General features: G+C 41.1%; 1 protein-coding gene across 6 annotated transcripts in view; it reads right to left on the bottom strand.

The window, feature by feature from the left end:
- Positions 1 to 746: 746 nt before the first annotated feature.
- The window catches only part of CEP57L1 (centrosomal protein 57 like 1), a 33,471-nt gene continuing 13,704 nt past the window's right edge, over positions 747 to 20,513 (bottom strand). For 3 of the 6 annotated variants that reach the window (XM_051613142.1, XM_051613144.1, XM_051613141.1), the window contains 11 exons: positions 20,185 to 20,329; positions 17,952 to 18,131; positions 17,257 to 17,378; positions 16,735 to 16,851; positions 16,373 to 16,450; positions 15,044 to 15,142; positions 14,259 to 14,336; positions 13,941 to 14,170; positions 5,229 to 5,418; positions 2,077 to 2,304; positions 747 to 820 (listed from right to left, as the gene is read on the bottom strand). In XM_051613142.1, the coding sequence (XP_051469102.1) occupies positions 2,086 to 2,304; positions 5,229 to 5,418; positions 13,941 to 14,170; positions 14,259 to 14,336; positions 15,044 to 15,142; positions 16,373 to 16,450; positions 16,735 to 16,851; positions 17,257 to 17,378; positions 17,952 to 18,131; positions 20,185 to 20,326 (1,455 nt within the window). In that variant the 5' untranslated portion in view covers positions 20,327 to 20,329 and the 3' untranslated portion in view covers positions 747 to 820; positions 2,077 to 2,085. Of the gene's footprint in view, positions 821 to 2,076; positions 3,559 to 5,228; positions 5,419 to 9,043; positions 9,557 to 11,765; positions 11,911 to 13,940; positions 14,171 to 14,258; positions 14,337 to 15,043; positions 15,143 to 16,372; positions 16,451 to 16,734; positions 16,852 to 17,256; positions 17,379 to 17,951; positions 18,132 to 20,184; positions 20,330 to 20,513 lie in introns of those variants that run through there. The other 3 variants (XM_051613145.1, XM_051613140.1, XM_051613146.1) reach the window with 3 other exon arrangements.

The raw sequence follows: 20,513 nt of genomic DNA on the forward strand, positions 1-20,513 counted from the left end.
GGAAACTTTATCAGTATATAGATCATCATTAGCATCAGAGAATAGCACCAAAGCAGCAGCTCATCAGTCACCAAAGCCCACTGGGCTGTTATATTCACCCATGAAAGGTACCTTCCCTAAGTTGTCCCAGTGGAAGAATTACTGGGGGAATGAAAACAAAAATGCAATTAATACAAGGAAAATTCATTCCACTGGACCTAGACATTTGAACTCCACTTTAAAACTCAAATAAAAATAACTGAAAACACAGAAGTCCTAGAACAGCACAGGGAATGAGGAGAACCTTGTCCTGGCCTGTCTGACCTGGCTTCGCTTCCTGTCCTCTAAAGACAAGAAGACATTTTCACATCATACGAGGAACTCGCAAGCCCTGCCATTGTGCCCGTCTTCAGGAAGGAGTTTCACAGCGTTTTTCTTTTCAAATGTGCACAGTGCAACCTGCTGGGCCAGAGGAAAGCTCCTGGACCTGCAGCTCAGCAGCAGAGGCGCCCCGCTCTCACAGCTCTCAGCTCTCAGCTCTCACAGCTCTCACAGCTCTCAGCAGATCCCAGCAGCTCTCACAGCTCTCACAGCTCTCAGCAGATCCCAGCAGCTCTCACAGCTCTCAGCAGATCCCAGCAGCTCTCACAGCTCTCACAGCTCTCAGCAGATCCCAGCAGCTCTCACAGCTCCCAGCAGATCCCAGCAGCTCTCACAGCTCCCAGCAGATCCCAGCAGCTCTCACAGCTCTCTGCCTCCCTCTGCATGGCTGCAGCTCCAACAGCAGGACCTGCAGCTCCTGCCACCCAAACCCGGCTCGTGTTGAATAGATCTCTTTTGTCTAGGATGTGTATTGAGAAAGAGAGAGGAAGACAAGAGAAGACAAGAGAAGACAAGAGAAGACAAGAGAAGACAAGAGAAGACAAGAGAAGACAAGAGAAGACAAGAGAAGACAAGAGAAGACAAGAGAAGACAAGAGAAGACAAGAGAAGACAAGAGAAGACAAGAGAAAGGAAAAAAGGAACATGAAAAGGAAAAAGGAAAAATGAAAAATGAAAAAGAGAAAGAAAAAATAGGGGCAAGTGTTTAGTCTTTGCACTTAATCAGGAGCTGTCCCACAAACAAAGGCTGCAGAGCGAGGCCCACACTGTTGGTTAAAGCAAAGAAAGGCTGTGCTCTTTTACTCATGTACAAACAGCATCACAGCCCTTCCCAGGCTGTCTTTACAGGCCCAGATTGTAAAATAAAACTCTTATCACTTTCTCTGATGTAATTTTTGTGTTACCACTTGGTGAAGAGCAAAGAAGTGTGGGGTTTTTTTAAGCCAGTGTTCACTTTAGCTACCTACCTGTAAGCTTTTCTTAAGTATCACATCCTTTCCTGAAATCATCCTGTTCTTAAAGATGGATGGTCACTGCAGATGGTGAGCAACCTTCTAGTCTAGATACCAGGGTTTAACTTACACTATCTTTGGAAAGCTTGAATTTCAGCCCATTACTTTCTGACCTAAGTGCAAACACAAGTGTGTCCCCTTCATCTTTATAGCAATCTCCCATCTGTCTGAAGAGTTATCATTGAAGAGAAAATGGAGTGGAGACCTCAGTTCAGCTCCTTTCCTTTTTATCACCAGTGTCCTTGTGAAGTGTTCTTCATCTCTTTTTCCCCCCACATATTCTCCAGGTGCTCTACAGCTTCCTTGAAGCCTAATGCCCAACCTTGGTGCACTGTCTCAGCCTGCATCTCATCATGGCTGAGGAAAGTAAGAGCACCTCTCTTACATGTGACCATTCTGCTTATACATGCCAGCTTTGTGTGTGAAGTTAGTTCCTCTTCACTATACAGAGGAACTACTTGACATGCAGGGGAGATTTCAAGTTTTGCTTACAACATGAAATGAATTTACTTTATCTTTTGACACTCTCTTCCATTTCAACTGTGATTCTGTGGTAGACACACCATGAAAAAGCTGCTCTTCCTGGCTCCCATGTGTGCATTCTGGTCTTGAAACTGAGCAGGGCTTTTATATCATAACAAAAGAAACCCAAAAAACCAAACCAAACCAAGAGCTACAATGCATTGCTATAATCTCACTCTCACCTTTATTCCTTAGCAAATTCTTATTATAGTATTCCCTGGAGTATCCTGCTGTCTTCTACTTCTGCCTTCAGCTCTGCCAGCTGTGCTGCTAGTCCCTGTTTGAGCTGCTGGACTTCTGAGAAGAGTTCTGGTGTACTTCATCCATGTTTGGCACACCAAAAGACAAAGCAGTTGAGAAGAAGCTCCTTTCTGAAGATCAAACCACTTGGGAACTCTGCACAAGGAGGACTGTCCACATAAAAAGCATAAATTCCCACTCCTATGTAGATAGTATCTAACACGTAGCAATTTCTTTAACAAATTGTTTACTCAGCATCTCCTTTAACAAGAAGACATCTTTTAGTATCAGGAACAGAACTGGGTGAATGTGATTTTTTCCTATTTTGATTGCCAGCTGAGGAAATTAAGAGAAAAACTGCTTTGGGCAAAAAATTCCAAAGTATCCTCCTGCAGCCCACTACCAAATGCCATCTCCTCCCTCACCCAGCTTTTTAAGGACATGGCAGAAAGTTTAGGTCATTACACATTAAAACTGATGTGCTGAATAAAACATTTTACAAAGGAAGACTTGAAACATTTTGCTTTCATTTTTCCCCAAACAAAATACATTGATGTTCAAGATCTATTTTCTCTGCGTTTCTCTCACCTGGAACTATAATTTGAGGTTGACCAGGAATGAAAGGAATGATAGAATGTGCAAGAAATGCCACTTTCTGACAAATGTGCTGTCTGCAAATAATCCACTGATACCAAATTCACTCAGTTCTAAAGGGAAACGCTTGTGAGAATTTCTAAAGTAGTAGTGCTCTCTTCCCAATATCTGGTGTTACAGTTATTCTAGTCACTTGTCAGTGGGGACCATAATCAACCAGAAAGCAAAGAAGAAAAAAAAAAAGGAAATTGTCAGGGAAGAGGAAAGTCACTGCGGAATGATTTGGGCATCCAGTCTTGGAAATGCAGGGGAAGAAATTCTGGAGTGTGAGGGGGGTGAGACCCTGGCCCAGGTTGCCCAGGGAAGCTGTGGCTGCCCCATCCCTGGAAGTGTTGAAGGGCAGGTTGGATGGGGCTTGGAGCAGCCTGGGCTGGTGGGAGGTGTCCCTGCCCACGCAGGGGGTTGGAACTGGATGATCCTGGAGGTCCCTTCCAACCCAAATCATTTTATGGTTTTATGAAGAAGCTAGTTAATTTGTAATCAACCACAGAGGAACCATCTGTAGCAGCTGTTTGTCAGTGGTTTGCAGAATTTGTTTGGCTGCTCTGGGCATGTAGTTTCTCCTTTTTGCTTTCATGAGGGACCACTGAAAGCTAACAGGTTTGATTTGACAAACAGAGGAGATGGTCTAGAGACTGCATGGTCTACCCAGAGTAGGATGTACCTTTTGGGGGCTCTTCTTGGTTGATGGTATCCCAAGGTCTTGGGCAAATCCTTCTCTCTTTTTATGGGACTGGCCTCACTGATAATAGGAGCTGCAAACTAAGCATCTGTGGGAAGGAATCAGAGAAATCAGATCTCTGCACCTGAACTGCACAGCTGAAAGAAGAGGAAATCCAGGTAAAAAGGAATACAAAGAAAAACCCAGGGACAGGATGACTAAAATGAAAATGGAAACGTTAACTAAAAATCAAAGTAAAGGATTTTACTGCACCCAGCCAGGGATCTGGGTGAAATCAATGAGAAGCAGCCAGGGTATTTGTACACTACACACATGTGCTGATGTGAGAGCTTGAGCTATTAACAGAAGACATAAAATCTGACACTACAAGTCCAATATCAACAAGGTAGAATAGCAACCACACCTTGGCAGCAGGATATGAGATGCTTCAGAAAGACTGACTTTGTGGTAAAGGTAATGAGATAGTCTGGCATTTTAATGGATGACATTTAGGAACTGCACCAGTCAAAGGTCAAAGGGAATTCAAGATGTACTTACTTTGGGGAATGAAGATAAAGCTTTTTACTAGATTAGTAGTAAATAAAAGGATTGCAGTGCTCTACCAATGCCTTCAATTAGTCACTGAACCTAGATGGTATTTTAGACAGTTTTGGTAAGTGTTAAGAATATTAGAGAAGTGATAATAATCTGGGTTAGAATGAAAGAACAAAACCAGAGCTGAATGCAAGGTGTTAACAGCCAAAAGAACCTAATTTAGAGAAATGAATAAAAGTCATTAGAAAACTCAAATGCATCTAATACCTCAAGGATTTGAATATTGGAGAAGCTGAATAATTTTTAAATCAGTGGTAAAAAGCTAACAGGAACTTGCCCTCAAAATAGAAGCAAGGGGAAGAGGTTGGGAGCGAGGACAGTGGAACTGACCAAAAAGTCATCCAGAGTAGGCAGAGAACCATGATAGGGAAAAAACAGCAAGAAAAAATAAAATTAAAATCAGTGGGCCAGAAAGCCCAGAACCAAAGTAAGAAAAACCAGCTAATTTAAAAATTGCCAAAGAAAATGAAGAGCAGGCAGTTCTTCAGCTACATAAATAAGAAGGAACCAAGAGAAAAGAAACTATGACACTGTGCAGCAGAGGAGTTCCGATTAAAATAATTCAGATATGGCTGTAAAAATTACTTAGCTCAGCTTTTTGAGAACACAGAAGTAAAGTTAGAGTAGCAGAGTGATGCAATGGGAATATAAATTACCATTTCTGCATATAAAGCAAAACTTTCGGCAAAATAGTAAAGCAGCCCACAGGTAAATCCAGGTTAAAAAGAAGTCATCTTAAATAACAGCAAAATATAATCCTATTATAGTCTGTATTTTCCTGAACCAAAACAGCCTGAGACCCTGATTTCTTAGTTTTGCATCCATGAGACTACTCATAATGGGGAAGTTATGGTAAGTGTGTTTCCAGGACAAGCACCCACCCAACGCACCAAGAGCTGACACAAAAACAGGAGGAAAAATGAATGTATGGAGGGCAATGCACGGGACCCCCAGGCTGTAACCAGCCCAGGACTTAACCCAGGACTTCTGAAGATCCCCAGAAATCAGAGGAGAGTTCCACATTTCATCAGAATTTATCTGGTCAAACTCTGTACAGTATAAATAACTTCATTTAAGTCCACTAGTCACCCCAACTCCCTTTGCGATTAGTAGAGAGAGCCAGGCACCTGGGTTAAGATTAATCTGACCTGTGTTAGCTGTTACCTTGGGTAACACTTTCAGAAACACTTGCTTGTCTCTACTGATGGAAGACAGACAACAGGACCCACACAGGGAGCTCATGGAGACCTTCAGGTAGGCACCAGAGTGGCAAACCAAGGGGCTTCCAGAAGCTTCAACAGGCCCCAGCAGGGGATACTGCAGAGACAGCCTGGCCCCTTTCAGTACAGGCAAGCTGAGGGAAACAGAAAAAGCTTCATCAGAAATAAGAGCATGTGTTTTATTACCCTCACTTCCTTGTTGTTTTTTTTTTCTGTTATAAAAATCATTGCATGTTTGCACAGTATTCTTATGCTGGGATTGTATTTCTGTCCACATAAACATCTGCACTCAGTTACTTTAGCCAGTACCCAAATTCCAGCGAGATCCTGCCCTGATTATTTTGCTGGGAGTGTTTTTGCCAGCTCTTATTCCCAGAACACCCTGGATTTACAGCTATGTCCAACCTCCAGCTTTGCTGGTTAGAAGATTGTAACACACATGCTCAAACTGCATGCCATTGGTACTAGGACAAAGTCTTTCCAGCAGGCTTAAGTAACAAGCCACTAATTTGTGCTAGCATATTTATTTCATTAGCAGCAGGAAAGTGAACTATTGTTGGATACAATTTGCTGGTCTGTATTGTTAATTATACTGTTTGACCTACATCTTTTGTCCCATTTCCTAATGTCTAGCCATTAAATACGACCCTAGACTCAAACACCAACAAAACCTGTTGTGGCAATTTTGCATAACTCAGCATAAAAGAACAAGGATTTTGAGTAAATAAACCAATTAGTCTTTTTGGGGATCACTGTGTGGTTTTGTCTGGTGCCCTGCACAGAGAGCTGCAAAACAATCATTAAAAAAAGAAATAAAAAATATACAGTTTCATCTGAGAAGACAAACTAAACTATGCAGGTTATAAATCAAAACAAGGATCTGCAAAAGAGCAGAGCAAGTGCTTACAAAGCCAAAACATAATGTTCCTGTGAAGAAGCTGCTCTGACCACTGTGCTTTATCCAAATGTACACTTACGGAGCTCCAGGCCAGAACTTTTTTGGAATATAAGAAGCATTTGGATCCCAGCAAAACTCCCTGTGATCTGCCTGCCTCATTCTCACAGAGCTGAACCTTGCCAGCTGTCCTGGTTTGAGCCAGGATGAAGCCAATTTTCTTTTTACTGATTTTTTTTCCTTCAGTAAGCTTTCTTTTAACTAGTAGCAGAGTGTTCCAAGCAAGACTGATAACGGTGGCATGTTTCTTCTACCTGCTGGGAGATTCAGCTTGAAAGCAAATGGATAGGTAAAATTGAACCTGCTACTGCTATTGCCAACATGGACCATTCCGTTCACTTTAGGATTTGTACTCTAACTGTACACAGACAGTGCCCCCATAGAGATGAGTATCATAACCCCTAAGATCACTAGGCTGGTAATTATAGGGTTGATTATGGCTACAGCTCTGTCAATAAACCATGAAACCATCACAAGAGCAGCTGCACAGAGCAGAATGCTCTCGGCTGCACACCACGTGTACAACTGCATGTTGGGCAAAAGGTCCAGGAAAAGGAAAACTGGCTTTATCCTGGCTCAACCCAGGACACCAACCCTTGTGCACAAGCTTAACTTCACCACTGTAGTTTCTGCAGAATTATTAATTGCTGTGTATCTCTTTGAAGGTTTATTTTATGTGATTGACAGTTGCCTTCAACTGTGAGTATGCTAATAAATACACACATAAGAGGATCTCCTACTCTTCCTGCCCTCTGCCCCAAGAAACAATCTGAAGACAAATTTTCTCCATCTCTGCAAGCAAGAAAACTTGCTTGGGATACACCTCCTTTGCATCAAGGTTGACAGCCTCAGCCCATCCTGAAGCACATCTGCTTTGCTTCAGTGTGTGAAAACACATGCACTAGAGAAATAAAAGTTCAAGAAAAAATCAGCACAAAAGAATGATTAAATTACAATTACATCTTCTGAATTGAAATACAAGTGATATAAACCTGTCAACTAATGTAAGGTTGTGTATGATCCATTCCTATTTTTCCCCTCTCAAATCCCAGCTCCTGGCTCCTCATCCCCCTCTGAAGCAGAGGTGTGAAATGCCCAGCTGCCAACACAACTGGGTTCAGCCCTTTCCCTCCAGCCACTCTCCCCCCAGAAAAAGCAAACAGAGCAGTTTTATTCTGGACTGGACAGCCCATGTCAGCACACACATTTGAAGACTATTCAATGCTTGCCTTGTTTAAGCACTGCCCCATCCAGTACCTGGTTGACCAATCCAAAGCTACTGTCCTCTAACACAGCCACTTGTCCAGAAGAGGAGCTGGGGCTCTCCTTCTCCAGCCTTAGCTCCAAATGGTCCCTCTCCCTGGGCCTTCCTTCTCCAGCCTCAGCTCCAAATAGTCCCTCTCCCTGGGCCTTCCTTCTCCAGTCTCAGCTTCTAAATGGCCCCTCTCCCCAAGTCCTCCTTCTCCAGCAATTCCAGTGCATAACCTACCTCACAAACACTACCTATACCAGGAAAATACCATGTTCAGAACCGTGTTTAAGTATTTTTAAGCATACAAATGCTTTTCTAAGCCAGAGATAATCCATAAGGACATCTATACAATTCAAGAGAGTGTAGGAAACCCATACTCCAACACCAGTTGAACAACCTGGTCTTCCACAGTCCTGATAAAGATGTTTAATATGTATAAGCTTCTCCTCTCACTCCTCCAAAACTCACACACACAACTCCTTTCACAGATTGTAACACTTGATTTTAAATTTAAATTATTTGACAGAAAATTTTCCTGAATCCTTTCTCTTGAAGGATGCCAGAGCAAAACTTACTAATCCAAAGACCCAACTTCCCATTAGGACTATATACTGTTACTAGCCTTTATTCAAACCCCTTGACAACAGAGCATGCCTCCAAATTTTATTCATACTTGCACAGGGGCTTGAGAAGACCACTGCAGTCTCTTTATACCAGAGTTCTACAGCAGAACCTCCCTGAGGAAGCTGTTTTTTTTTCTAACACATGCAGGAATCCAGGAAAATCAGCTTCAGTCAGTAACCTCAATACAAGAATTTATTGCAACTAGATAACTAGTATGGATTTGAAGTCACTGTTATGTCGAAGTCCCTTTTAGCACTAGCAGGCTCACCATTAGCATAAATACCCCTCTTGCATTTTTATGAGTATGCAAATTCCAGACCATTCAAGGTCTCCTCTGTGACAGCTCAGTTATTTCATGTTGTGGTAGAAGCAGGTTCTGCTGATGAGAAGAGAAGCACTCAACCTAAACACCACAAGTAGAGGCCCTTCCATCCAAGTATCAAGAACACTCCCATGTTGTGGTTTGACCAAGTCATGGGTTGTGCTTCCAGTCCAGTCCCTGGTTTGTTCCTAGTGCTAAGACTGTCAATAAAGCTTGTAGTGTAATAATAATAATAATAATAATAATAATAATAATAATAATAATAATAATAATAATAATAATAATAATAATAATAATAATAATAATAATAATAATAATAATAATAATAATAATAATAATACATTACCACAACCATAACCGTAATATAATAATTATAATAATAATGATATGATGATGATGATGAAGATGATGATGATGATGAAATAAATAAATAAATGAATGAATAAGAGACAATACCTCCTCTTCTGCTGAATCTTCAGTTATTAGGGAAAAGGGAAACCACTGTTTTTATCTAAGCAGAAGCACTAGCCCAAGTCATTCTGGAAAAGCAAGGTCTAAGTATTTCCTTGGCAGCAAAGGGAACAGGACACCAAAGATTGCATAATATTTTAAGTGTAAAAAAAAGGTATAAAATTTTATTTGAGAAGTTAACAAGTAAGCATTCCATTAATCCATTAAAACACTTTATTACAAGTCAGTGCAGTTGAATTACAGCTACCCTACATTAAAGTAAATTCTGAGGTGAACAAACTGACCTACTAGTGAGCAGGCACTTTAGAATGTACACTTATATGAAAGCTCTATATATTTTATTTTTTAAAGTTGTTTTGAGAAATTAAAAACTTACTGACTGTCAGGCAACTTCAAAAACTTCTAACACACTGAACTTCAGAACTATTGTTCCCACATGGTATCATCTTTTTTCAGTGCTGACTGAAGTTTCTGCACATTTTTTAGCAGCTGAAGTGAGCTTCTGCTTCTCTGCCCAGAACAAGATTTAGACATACTTTCCCTTACAGTAACTGCAATCTCCTTTGCTTCCTTTTGGTCACCACGATTTGGTTTGACATGACCTGCCCCTTGCTTCAATTTCTGAGTTTTTCTCTTGAATTTCTGCACCTAGGAAGAACGATTACTAATTAGAATGTTACATACTCAGAGGATGTAGAGCTTACTGGACTTCTACCAAACTTCAAACTAGAGATGTCTAAGGGAACTTTTACAAAAAGTTAAAACCTATTAAACTTGTAAACAGTTGTCTCCCTGTAACTGAAAGCACTACAGAAAACTGACCTCACCCACAGAGAAAGCATTACAGAAAACTGACCTCACCCACACTCAATGGGCTGTTGAACCCCATCATTCCCTAAGGTAAAAACACTTACTTGAGAGAGACAGAACATCATCTGTTACCAATTTATATTTACAACAGTATTTTTCCATTTCAGATTGTACTACTTGAACAAAACAAACAAAAAAAGCCCCAACAAGCCTATAAAATCTATAATGTCTATTATCCATTCCTGTATCTAAGCAGTTTATTTTGAAGCCTCCTAACAGAATTGGAAAACAGAATAAATAGGGTTGATTGCTAAAGAATGTTTTTGTAAATGTCAAATAATAAGGCTTTACTTGCATTTGGCATGAAAAGGTCACTCCCGAAGATAAAATTAGGCTGGAAGCTTTCCACATGCCAATTTAGACTTTAAGTTCATTTCTAAAAATAATTAAATTTAATTGCATTCTAGAACATGTTATTAACTGTGAGGCACAGAGTTTACTACAGCATTTTTAGCGTGACAGGTTCTAAAAGCAGGAATGTGCATCAGAAGTATGAAGACTGATCTGTACAAATTACCAGTAGAAATATCTGTGTGCAGAAGCACCAGAAAGAAATGATAGAGGCCAAGGGTTACAGGAGTGGCCTGTATTGATAACCAGGGCATGATGGACAGGAACCAAACAGACAAACAAGAGGAATATGTTATTTACATCATGACCCTAAGGCGTGTGCTCTGATAAGGCTGCACCACAGCACAGATGACTTGCCAGCAGATCTGCATCCTGATAATAGGCAAGGATGACAACAAGGTTGCACCATGTTGTATGTGCTGTTCCTCTTCTCATCATCCCAAAATGAAGGCAGACTCAAGCCATAAAGATATGTAAAAGGAGGAAACAAAGGTGTAGTTGGTGTCCATTGTCTAAGGTTGCTGGAGGATGAAGTCAGCAAGATGCTGAGGCAAGGAGTAACACTGTAATTGTTGCCTCCTCAAGAATATATGAGATTAATCCAAAAAAACATTGACACTGCTAAGGCAGGCAGAGAGGATTCAACAGTCTGTGTCCTTTGTCCATATTGCTATCATGCAGCTCTAACATCTACTTTGATGTAAGCACCTTTGTGCTTGCAATGACATGGACAGTAAAAGGTTTGAGTGAGTAAAATCTAACAAAATCACAAATGTGAACAAAACTGGTCAGACTTAAATTAATTATCACCTCCCCTTTCATAAGGTCTCATACTGAATTTTGTTTTGTATTCTGTATAAACAAAGCTCTTAGATGAATCCCTTTATCCTGAAACATAAGATGGAAGAGCAGAAAACTGTCAGACAGAACTATGGATTGTATTTTTTGTCATATGTCCAAACGAAATTGCTACAAAGGGTTAAGATGTTCATCTACAGAAGAGTGATTTTACATGGGCATGTGTGAAAAGCTGCTATCCATGGCTCTAAAACAAGTACTGACAGAAAGCACACAGGTTAGGGGTTAAAACAAACTGACAGGCATGTCTGGCTGGGATTTTGAAGAAGCTGTGGTCAACAGACTATTTGGTTAATCCAAAGCTTCAATATTTCAGTCATATAAAATACATTTAATCCAGTCTGTTCAGCAATTATAGCTTCTATTTTCTCATTCCCCAGAGTGACAAGATACTAAGGAATGAAATCTCAATAGTTTGTCTTAACACACTGAGCAGAAGTGATAGACTGAGCAACCCAGCCCTGTCTTGCAGAACTGCCACAGGGCAGGAAGTTTTCCCACTAGCAGCCATTCCCAGTTGCCAGCTGCAAGCACTTTTTCTGGATCAAAAGAAGGAACTGGAGGTACAAGAACACCAAGCTAGCAGCCTAGTTATAATCACCCACACTGGGACATCCTGGCTTAAGCAGTGCAGTGACATTCTAGCTAATGACAAGAGGAGGCAGAGTTATGGCAGCCTTTTGGAGCTAGATGATCTTTAAGGTGCCTTCCAACTCAAACCATTACATGATTCTGTGATTCTAAGTTACTAGCTAGAGAGTCTACATTTGATTCTTACAGTAGCCTGATGCTTTTTCAGTGTGGATATTTGTTCTCCTTTGAACTCCATTTGTTTAACAAGGCAATCCAGCTTCTGCTCTAGGTCTTCACGAACTCTGGAGTCTTGAGTCTCCTGTATCTGCTTCACAAGTTCTTGATACCCACTATGAAAGACAGGAATGGCATGCTAAGTATTCATTATACAGTCTCTAGGATCTCTTCCAATCCTTTCAGAGCATGGCAGGGGTTGCTAGCCATTTTGTCAAGAGAACACCCATGTAGCATTATTTGCCCTCTTACACAATACACATTAATTTGGAATATATCCACACTAGAACTGAAAAAGTTTTTCCAGTGGGTCTGATTTTCTCATTCCAAATTTGCAGCTGATGTGCATCTTACTCCTTCCTCTTGCCACAGTATAATAGCTACAGGTGTAACAGTGTGTAAAAAGAGAATCTGGAAAGTGAACAGCAGCTATCCAGTATGATTATTTTCACTTCCTGACTGATTTAGTGCAGACTCTGACAGCTTAGAGTAATATAGAAAAGTATTGCTTAAATTAGTGCATTTAAATTATAGGTTTTTTTCTGACAGCTTATTCAAATTAAAATATTCTACTCAAAAAAATTTGCAGCAAAGTGTGCTGGTGATTTAACTTAACCAGCTTAATTAAAATAAATTGTGTAGATGTATTTGATACCTAGGTACCCAACCTAGTCAAAAAAAGAGGCCTTCTCTAAGATAAATAATCTCTTTCCAAAGGTCACAGCTTTTTTTCTGACTTGTGAGTAACAGCTGCTTCTTGATGGTTTAATTGAAGCAACTGGTTGTTGCTAGAGAAAAACAAAAAAAGCCTGTTCTTGAATTGCCATGAGTAACCCAAACATTGCTTTTGGAAGAGACTGATTGCCTGTTTAAGTTCTGCCACATGAAGGATTTCATATCAGTGTCAATATCCTAACTGGTTTAACCAACACATCCTCCTCTGTTCAAACCACCATTCACTGACACGTCTGCAACGCCCAGCTCCACCATGCTGGCCCACAATCCTACAGGCTTGCATTACTGGGAAGATGCCCAAGAACATGACAAGTTGTAACCCACATTTTCTTGCATGGCTAGAAAGATACATACACTCCCATCTCATGCATTTGCTTCTTCCACACCCTGCCCACTTTCTGGCAGGAGACTGTCCATCTTTCACAGCCACCCTGCAAGACTGACAAGTTCTGCTGTCAGCAAGGAAAGGGGATGAACTGTTGCAGCACAAAGACCCATCAGGGACATGAGAATGGACAGAACACAAGAAGAGTAAGTAGGACTAGGCTAGATGTTGTGACTGGAGTTGGGGCTGTTCAGCCTGGAGAAGAGAAAGCTCCAGGGAGACCTTAGAGCACCTTCCAGTGCCTGAAGGGGCTCCAGGAAAGCTGGGGAGGGGCTTGGGACAAGGGCAGGGAGGGAGAGGACAAGGGGGGATGGATGAAAACTGGAGGAGGGGAGATTGAGGTGAGACATGAGGAGGAAATTCTGGAGTGTGAGGGTGGGGAGAGCCTGGCCCAGGTTGCCCAGGGAAGCTGTGGCAAGCTTGCCCTGGCAGTGTTGAAGGGCAGGTTGGATGGGGCTTGGAGCAACCTGGGCTGGTGGGAGGTGTCCCTGCCCATGCAGGGGGTTGGAACTGGATGGTCTTTAAGGTCCCTTCCAACCCAAACCATTCTATGATTCTATGACTATTCCTGCCACTGCTGTACTAACCTAGTCTACCACCCAAACTCACTGCATCCTGCAGGCCTACTCAACATTAACACCACCTTTGCAACCCTCTCCAGAATGCTCTTGGTCTGCTCAAAAGATTTCAGAATATCTTTAAAATTTCTAAAAAGCACAGGCCTTAAAAAGTGTTCATTTGATGCAGCTGTTGCTTCAGTAGCAGCTTGATTAAGTACAAGATGTGGAAGCAGAAAGACCCAGCTGAAGAGTATATTGTTTGCTCATAAGATAAGTTAAACACCAGGACAGAAAGAATTTTTTGAATGAGAAAAATCCTACCAGTCAGGCCTGCTCAGGCCATTCTGTCAACAAGCAGTCAGTCCTACTCTTAAAACAGGCTGGGCTCAATTCCAGCACACACCTGTAGCTTCACAGGGCTACCATTGAAGGCACTTGACTCACAACACCAGAGATGAGTACTCACAAGCTCATTTGGCCCAGCTCATCCTGTAGGGCCAACAGATGGTCTGAAAGACTTCTGGTGGCAGCAGGTGATGGGGCACAAGAGGATTCAGGTTCTGAAAGTGCATTGCATCCTGAAATCCCAGGTGTAGCTCCTCCTTGGCTTCGTGATGAGATCCGTGGGCTGCGATGCTTCATGAGATGCAGCACACTCTGCACGTTTGCACTGACAGAATGGCTGGAGCTGACAGACTTCAAGCAGAGGGATTAAGTGGTTTGCAGAAGTGATTAACAATTAAAGAGACATGCCAATTTAGTGAGAACATTTGGTGTCACTCACCTTCCCAGCCACGAAAGGCAGTTCACCAGCCCTTACGTGTAATTGTGAAAGGTGCGTTTTCTTCATTGTGGGATTTTTCTGCCAGAAGATACAGGAAAAGTAAGAGAGGACATTCCAATCTGCTGACCCAACAGCACAACCCTCATCATTTTCTTTAAAATAAGTAGAATTCAAATAAACAAGCAGCAAAATGCATCCCTTCAAGTTTCCTTCTGGTTGAAAAAAAATATTCCTCCCCCTCTATGTGCAAAAAGTAGGATTTTCCTACAGTGAAACAAGTAAATTCTGTTCCAGATGCATTCAGAAGATAGTTGGACAATTAGCTGGATGTTCAAGACAGTGAATGCTGCTTGCTAAAGTTTGCAAAACTACAGCTGCAAAATTTTGGCTGACCTGTAACGTGTTGCAAAATGAATTTTCTTGATTTCAGCAATCCCCCAGCAGACACCATCTTGAGATGCTTAAAATTGCTCTGGACACTGATTTTGCCAGATAAACTGAGAGGCAGCTGAGACAGGAGGTGGGGGGTAGCAGTAAGACTGTAACAGAGGTTATCCTCATGCTGGTAAGGGAAAGTTTTCCAGTGAGATGCTACAAGTCCCAGCACTGTTTTAATTACCAAAAGGGGGGGGAAAAAAAAGGTATTCAGCAATGTTTGTCACTTTGGAAGTGAAGTGCAGCAGATGGATCAAGTGCCTCTCACACCCCTGTTTTTCACAGATTCCAAGCTCTGTGCAAGTCTGATGCTACCAGCAACAGTATGCTAATAAAAACTTCCAAGTTACCTTCTTAGTTTTTTTCTTCTTCCCATTTTCCTTTTTAGGTTCTTTTTGAGATGGTGCTGAAGACAGCAAAATTCTGCTTCTTTCAAATCCTGTTTGAAGCTGTGGAAAAAGCAAAATAATAGAACAACCATTTAATGTAATACTAGGTGTGTGAAATCAGATGGTTTCATTCACTCCTTCATGCATGGATGGGAACCAATTAAGGGCAATATGAACTCTCCTGCTTAGAAGAACTAAGCTACACTTGTACAGATGACTAGGATAGCAGAGTATCAAGCAGATCTCACAGCTGTCTTAGGAGTCACAATTTCATATTCCTACTTTTCCACTGTGACAACCAGCAGCTGAGATAAGCCAATCCTGCTGCCTGCTGGGGATCTCATAATAAAATCCAAAGAATATGAACCTTTGGTTCTTACAATCTGGGGGCAGAGAGAAGCCGTTTAAGCAAGAAACCCAAAAACCTGCAAGTTTTCAACTGTGTCATTCTGCTGGATCCTGGAGGTGGTCAGAAACCTGCATGTTATTTCAGGCTTCCTGGCCTAATCAAAGCCCATCATCCTTGGATGAGGTATAAAAACTGACAGCAGGGATGAATTAATTTCAGCTGTCAGCCTCACTTCCAATATTACTCTTCAGCTCTGCATCCCCCCCATCCTTCATCAAAGGAATATGCCTCCACAACTGCTTGCTTCCAAAATGGTTGCTGCTTCTCAGTGAAGTGAGGCTTGGAGTGCTACTACTTTGCCCCTTAAACAAAAGGTTTCTTCCATTTTGCCCTCTTTGGCAAAGATTCCCCTCTCAGATGGATGGTGGCCCAACAAAATGATTATGGCTTCACAGAATAATGAAACATTCAAGCTCTCACTTAATGAACAATGAAACAGTATCACTGATTAAAGACTTTCCCACATATAGTCCAATATATTAGACTTCAAGCAGATCTGAACAAAAAGAGGAAAACAGAACAACCAACTTTACTTGGGGTATAAGGTTTCTTGCATGACCACTTTCTAGCCACTGTAAGTTAAAATTATCTGATTTAGTTGCAGATTCTCTAGAAATTCCTTTTCTACCCAGATCACTTATAGCAGCTTTGAGGCTGAAGAACCATATCATTAATACAAAACCAAATAGAATAGACTGAGATATGCAACACACCCAGCAACCTTTCTACCATGCAGTTCACGCCCAGGGTGTATTCCAGGAGTTCTACCTGGGTAATAACCATGTGGAGTTTAAATGTAATAAAAAAGGGTATTTTGGACAGAGAGAAGAGCTTTGTTCAGTCATAAAAAAGTAAGATAAAATAAAACTTTTTCAGTCTACCTGAGCAGTTTTGTCTTGTAGAAGCTTATGCTGATGCTCTTCTTTACACAGCTTTTCTTCTAAGTGTTTGATTTTGTCCTGAATTTGAAGGCAAGAATGGTTAGTCACTCTTCAGTGTGCCATGCTGAACCAGAAGTCTGAAGCAGCTTGCAATCAGAATCTGGGACAAAACAGGGCTATAGGAATTTTTAAAGCCCAGACTAAAAAAAGACTCCTGCAAATGAAGCCAAGGTGGCATTCATCATGTAGGCAACCTTAGCTTGAGCACAGGAAATTTTTCTGAAACTGGGAACTATGAATGGTGTGCCACACAAATTGTACCAAATGAATGACTTCCAGACTGTCCTTCCACACATGCTCACCTCTGCGATTCTCTGAGTAGCAGTAAGTTTGAGACACTCTTTTTCTAGCAATTCAAGCTTTTCAAGTTTTGCACGCAATTCCAACCAGTTTTGATCTTCCTCTTTCTGAAGCTGGGCCTGGAAAAAAAAGAAAAACAAGCAGGAATGGAGTCAGCAGCTGAGTGAGGTTGTTTCAGGCAGCAAAAAACCCCCAGTGTTTAACTAGCTTAAATTTCATACTTTTAAAATTGCAAAGTGATGAAAAATAACAGGCAGACAAAGATGGCTTAAGTTTCCAGCAGCCTTTTTGTCTACCAAATGTGCAAGTATTAGCATGGTGTTGCTCATTAGGAGTTCCACCTAGGGAGCCTTTCCATGCAGTTCATGGGATGGTTGTTATCAGCCAGTCAGGAAATTGCTTCAGTTTGCTACCACCCTGAGCAGAGCTGAGGAAAAGTGCTAGGCATAAAAATGTTCAGATCTGACACATTACTATGCTTGTTATCTGTACAACTGCTTTGTTGCTACAGTAAAAGGCCTCACCTGGTGTTCTAAAATTATTTTCTTTTCCAGTTCCACACTGGAAACCATTTTCTTCATGTAATCCAGCTGTTTCTCCAGCAGGGAGCAGCGGGATTGTGCTGCATTTAACTGCACACTTATCTCTACAAAAAGAAGCAGAGACATTCAGTACAGCAACAGGAGTTACACATCTAGCCAGCCTGTCACCTCATTGAGGAACTCTGTCTTCAAAACACACAAGAAAAGTTTTGTTAGTCTGAACAAGTCATGGGGTTAAAAATATATATAACACATGAGAATCAAAATGTTTTTCCAGAGCTAGTCCCTAATTTGAATTCCAAAGGTGTAAGCACTGCAGTTACTTTGATTTCTATCAGCAGATACCTAACTAGAATCTGGTTTCTTCCCTTCTCCTCACTTTTCTCAAGTTAGCAGTGTTATACATCTAAGCAACTTACTGAAGGAGTTAAACATACCACCTAAAATCTGCTTATTCTTTAAAATAGCTGGATGGGTTATGTAATACTTGGCTAATGTATGTAAAAAAATATTTCAACCTGATCCAGAATTATCAAGCCCCTGCTCCTCCCCAGTTCTGAAGCAAAAAAAAGAAAGGGGGGTGCATTCATTAGCAGTTTATCAAAACAAACAAGCACTCCCTACATTATGCAGTCTTGGAGCTGCTGTGGCTACATCTTATCACTCAAGAGAAATACCTTTCCTCTGCTGCATCAGCTCTTGATGTGCTGTGTCCTTTCTGTGGGACTCCTGCTCTAAGGTCTTCTTATACTGAGCAGCTGCAATGGAGAGGCTGCTCAGATTATCTTCAGCCTGTGACTTTTCCAGCTCTAGACGGTGGATCTTTTCTTGTAGAGTTTTCAGGGCTGCCACCACAGCTAGTAAACAATGCAAGTTACATCTTAACTAACAGTTCCTGTGATTATTACCACAAAACACTTTTAACAGCAAAATTTCTTCCTAGGATCACTCCTAAAATTAATCACATACCCCAGAAAATGGACGTGTGTGCTGCGTAACTGAGGTATCAAGGACAGGTCCTGTGAGGAAAACAAGTTTCACTCCAAATGCTCACAAGCACCAAGAAACTGTGGCAAATAGAGCACAACAAACCCTGGGACTTCAGTTTACACAGACACAGATATCCAAATTAGGTCACAAATTTTGGTGTAATGCAACCAGTGTGAACAGATGTCAAAAAAAACCCCAAACAACACCAAACATGGACTGAGGACAGGAGGGGAATCAGATACAAAAGGTCATTATCATAGAAGATGCATTCTAAAAACTTTATTGTTTCAAAAGGTAATTCTTCAATGTCTAGTTTCTTGTATTTGACAATTTTTTAAACCACAGAAACAAACTTGTAAAATTTTGCTTTTAGCTTCCAATCAGTATGTGTCCAAATTATGCCAAAAAATAAAAGCTGCAATTTCACCCTACTAGCTCTCCAAAAACTACACACACCTGTGGAAGCTTAAGACATGTTCTGTTTAAAAGCAAATCTTATTTTCTGATCTCTCCTATGCCTTGATAGCTTTCCTATACAGTTCTTTCAGTAGAGGACTAGCCAGCAAATACTGCTAGCTCTGTAACAACTCTCATCAGCTTGTCATAGCCCCAGTAGAATAAACAAAACCAAACCAGAAGCAAAAAGCAGATACCAGAAAGAGCAGATAGCTGAAGTGGGGCCACCACTTCTTTCATATTTCTAATTGCATGCTAAACATTTCCTTACTTAAACACTTGGCTGCATGAGACTGAATGTTTTAATCCAAAAAGCCCAAATTCTGTATGACAAAAGATCACAACAGAACTCACGTATTCCTCAAATGAAAGAACAATGATTACACACACACATGAGCTATGTCTGTGTGATATTTCAAAGTTGTCCATGGTAGTAAATACAAGTGTGGTATCCTTGAGATTCTCTGAGCTCTCCAGATAAGCTAAGCCCCAGAGTATTTGTCCTGTGAGCTCCAGGACATAATAGAATCATAGCATAACAGAATGTCTTGGTTTGGAAGGGACCTCTAAATGTCATCCAGTCCAACCCCCCTACAATAAGCAGGGACATCTCACACTAGACCAGGTTGCTCAGAGCCCCATCAAGCCTGACCTTGAATGTCTCCAGGGATGGGGCCTCCACCACCTCTCTGGGCAGCCTGTTCCAGTGCTTCACCACCCTCATAGTAAAGAACTTTTCCCTCATGTCCAACCTAAATCTATCCTTTTCTACCTTAAAACCATTGCCCATTGTTCTATTGTTCCATGCCCTAGTGAACAGCTCTTCCCCAGCCTTCTTAAAGGCCCCTTTCAGATACTGGAAGGTCACTATAAGCTCCCCCTGGAGTCTTCTCTTCTCCAGGCTGAGCAATCCCAACTCCCTCAGCCTATAATCATCAATTAAACCACAGGACAACCAGAGTTGGCCCATATTTAATACAGATTAACTTTCATGCTGCTAACTTTCCTGAGAGTCTGTGTTATTCCAAATTCCAAGGAATCAAACCACACAAAAACCTTAGAAGTGATTTTAAGCTAGAGGGAGTTGAGTAGCACCATGCAAAGTCAATTTCAAGACAATGTACCATAGTAACAATCCTCTTTCTGCTATATTCAAAGTCATGAAATGCTTCTGCTGAGTTTGAAGCATTCTCCTTTGCTTTTAGAGGAAGTCTGGTCATTTTAAGTTAAACAATTTTCAAAGGCAACATTTATAATGATGTTAGAAGACTTACAGCAGTTTCTATTCCAGAAATATGACTTCAGGGAGACTACTCCCTCAGGACACATATACATCCTGCCTCAATGTCAGTCTAATAATCACAGCAAGTCATTGAACTGAGTAAAACAGAATGGGGAGTTTGCTCAAGACATCTCACATGGAACAATTACAAAGACCACTTTAAGGAGGTATTTCAGCCTTACCTTGGTTATTGGGGGTACAAGGTCTGTCACCACCAACAGCTGCCAACTTCTTTGATTCTACATTCGCAAAGCCTGCAGGAAACATCTTATCTGGTGGCTGAAGAAAGCTTCCTATCAAACTACTCTTTGATTCAGAATCCATAGCCTGTAAAAAGAGAGCTATTTAATGCCTTTAGCTCTTTAACAGACTGTCTAATTGTCAAAGTATGTCACTGGTCTGTACCTGGCTCTGTTTATATCAAACTAGATTTTCTGCAGCAAAATAAAAATTTAAAAAAACCCATACACCCCCCAGATGAATCGTGGATTCACTATACTATTCACACTAA

The sequence above is a fragment of the Apus apus genome, chromosome 3 (assembly GCF_020740795.1).
Source record: "Apus apus isolate bApuApu2 chromosome 3, bApuApu2.pri.cur, whole genome shotgun sequence".
NCBI lineage: Eukaryota > Metazoa > Chordata > Aves > Apodiformes > Apodidae > Apus > Apus apus.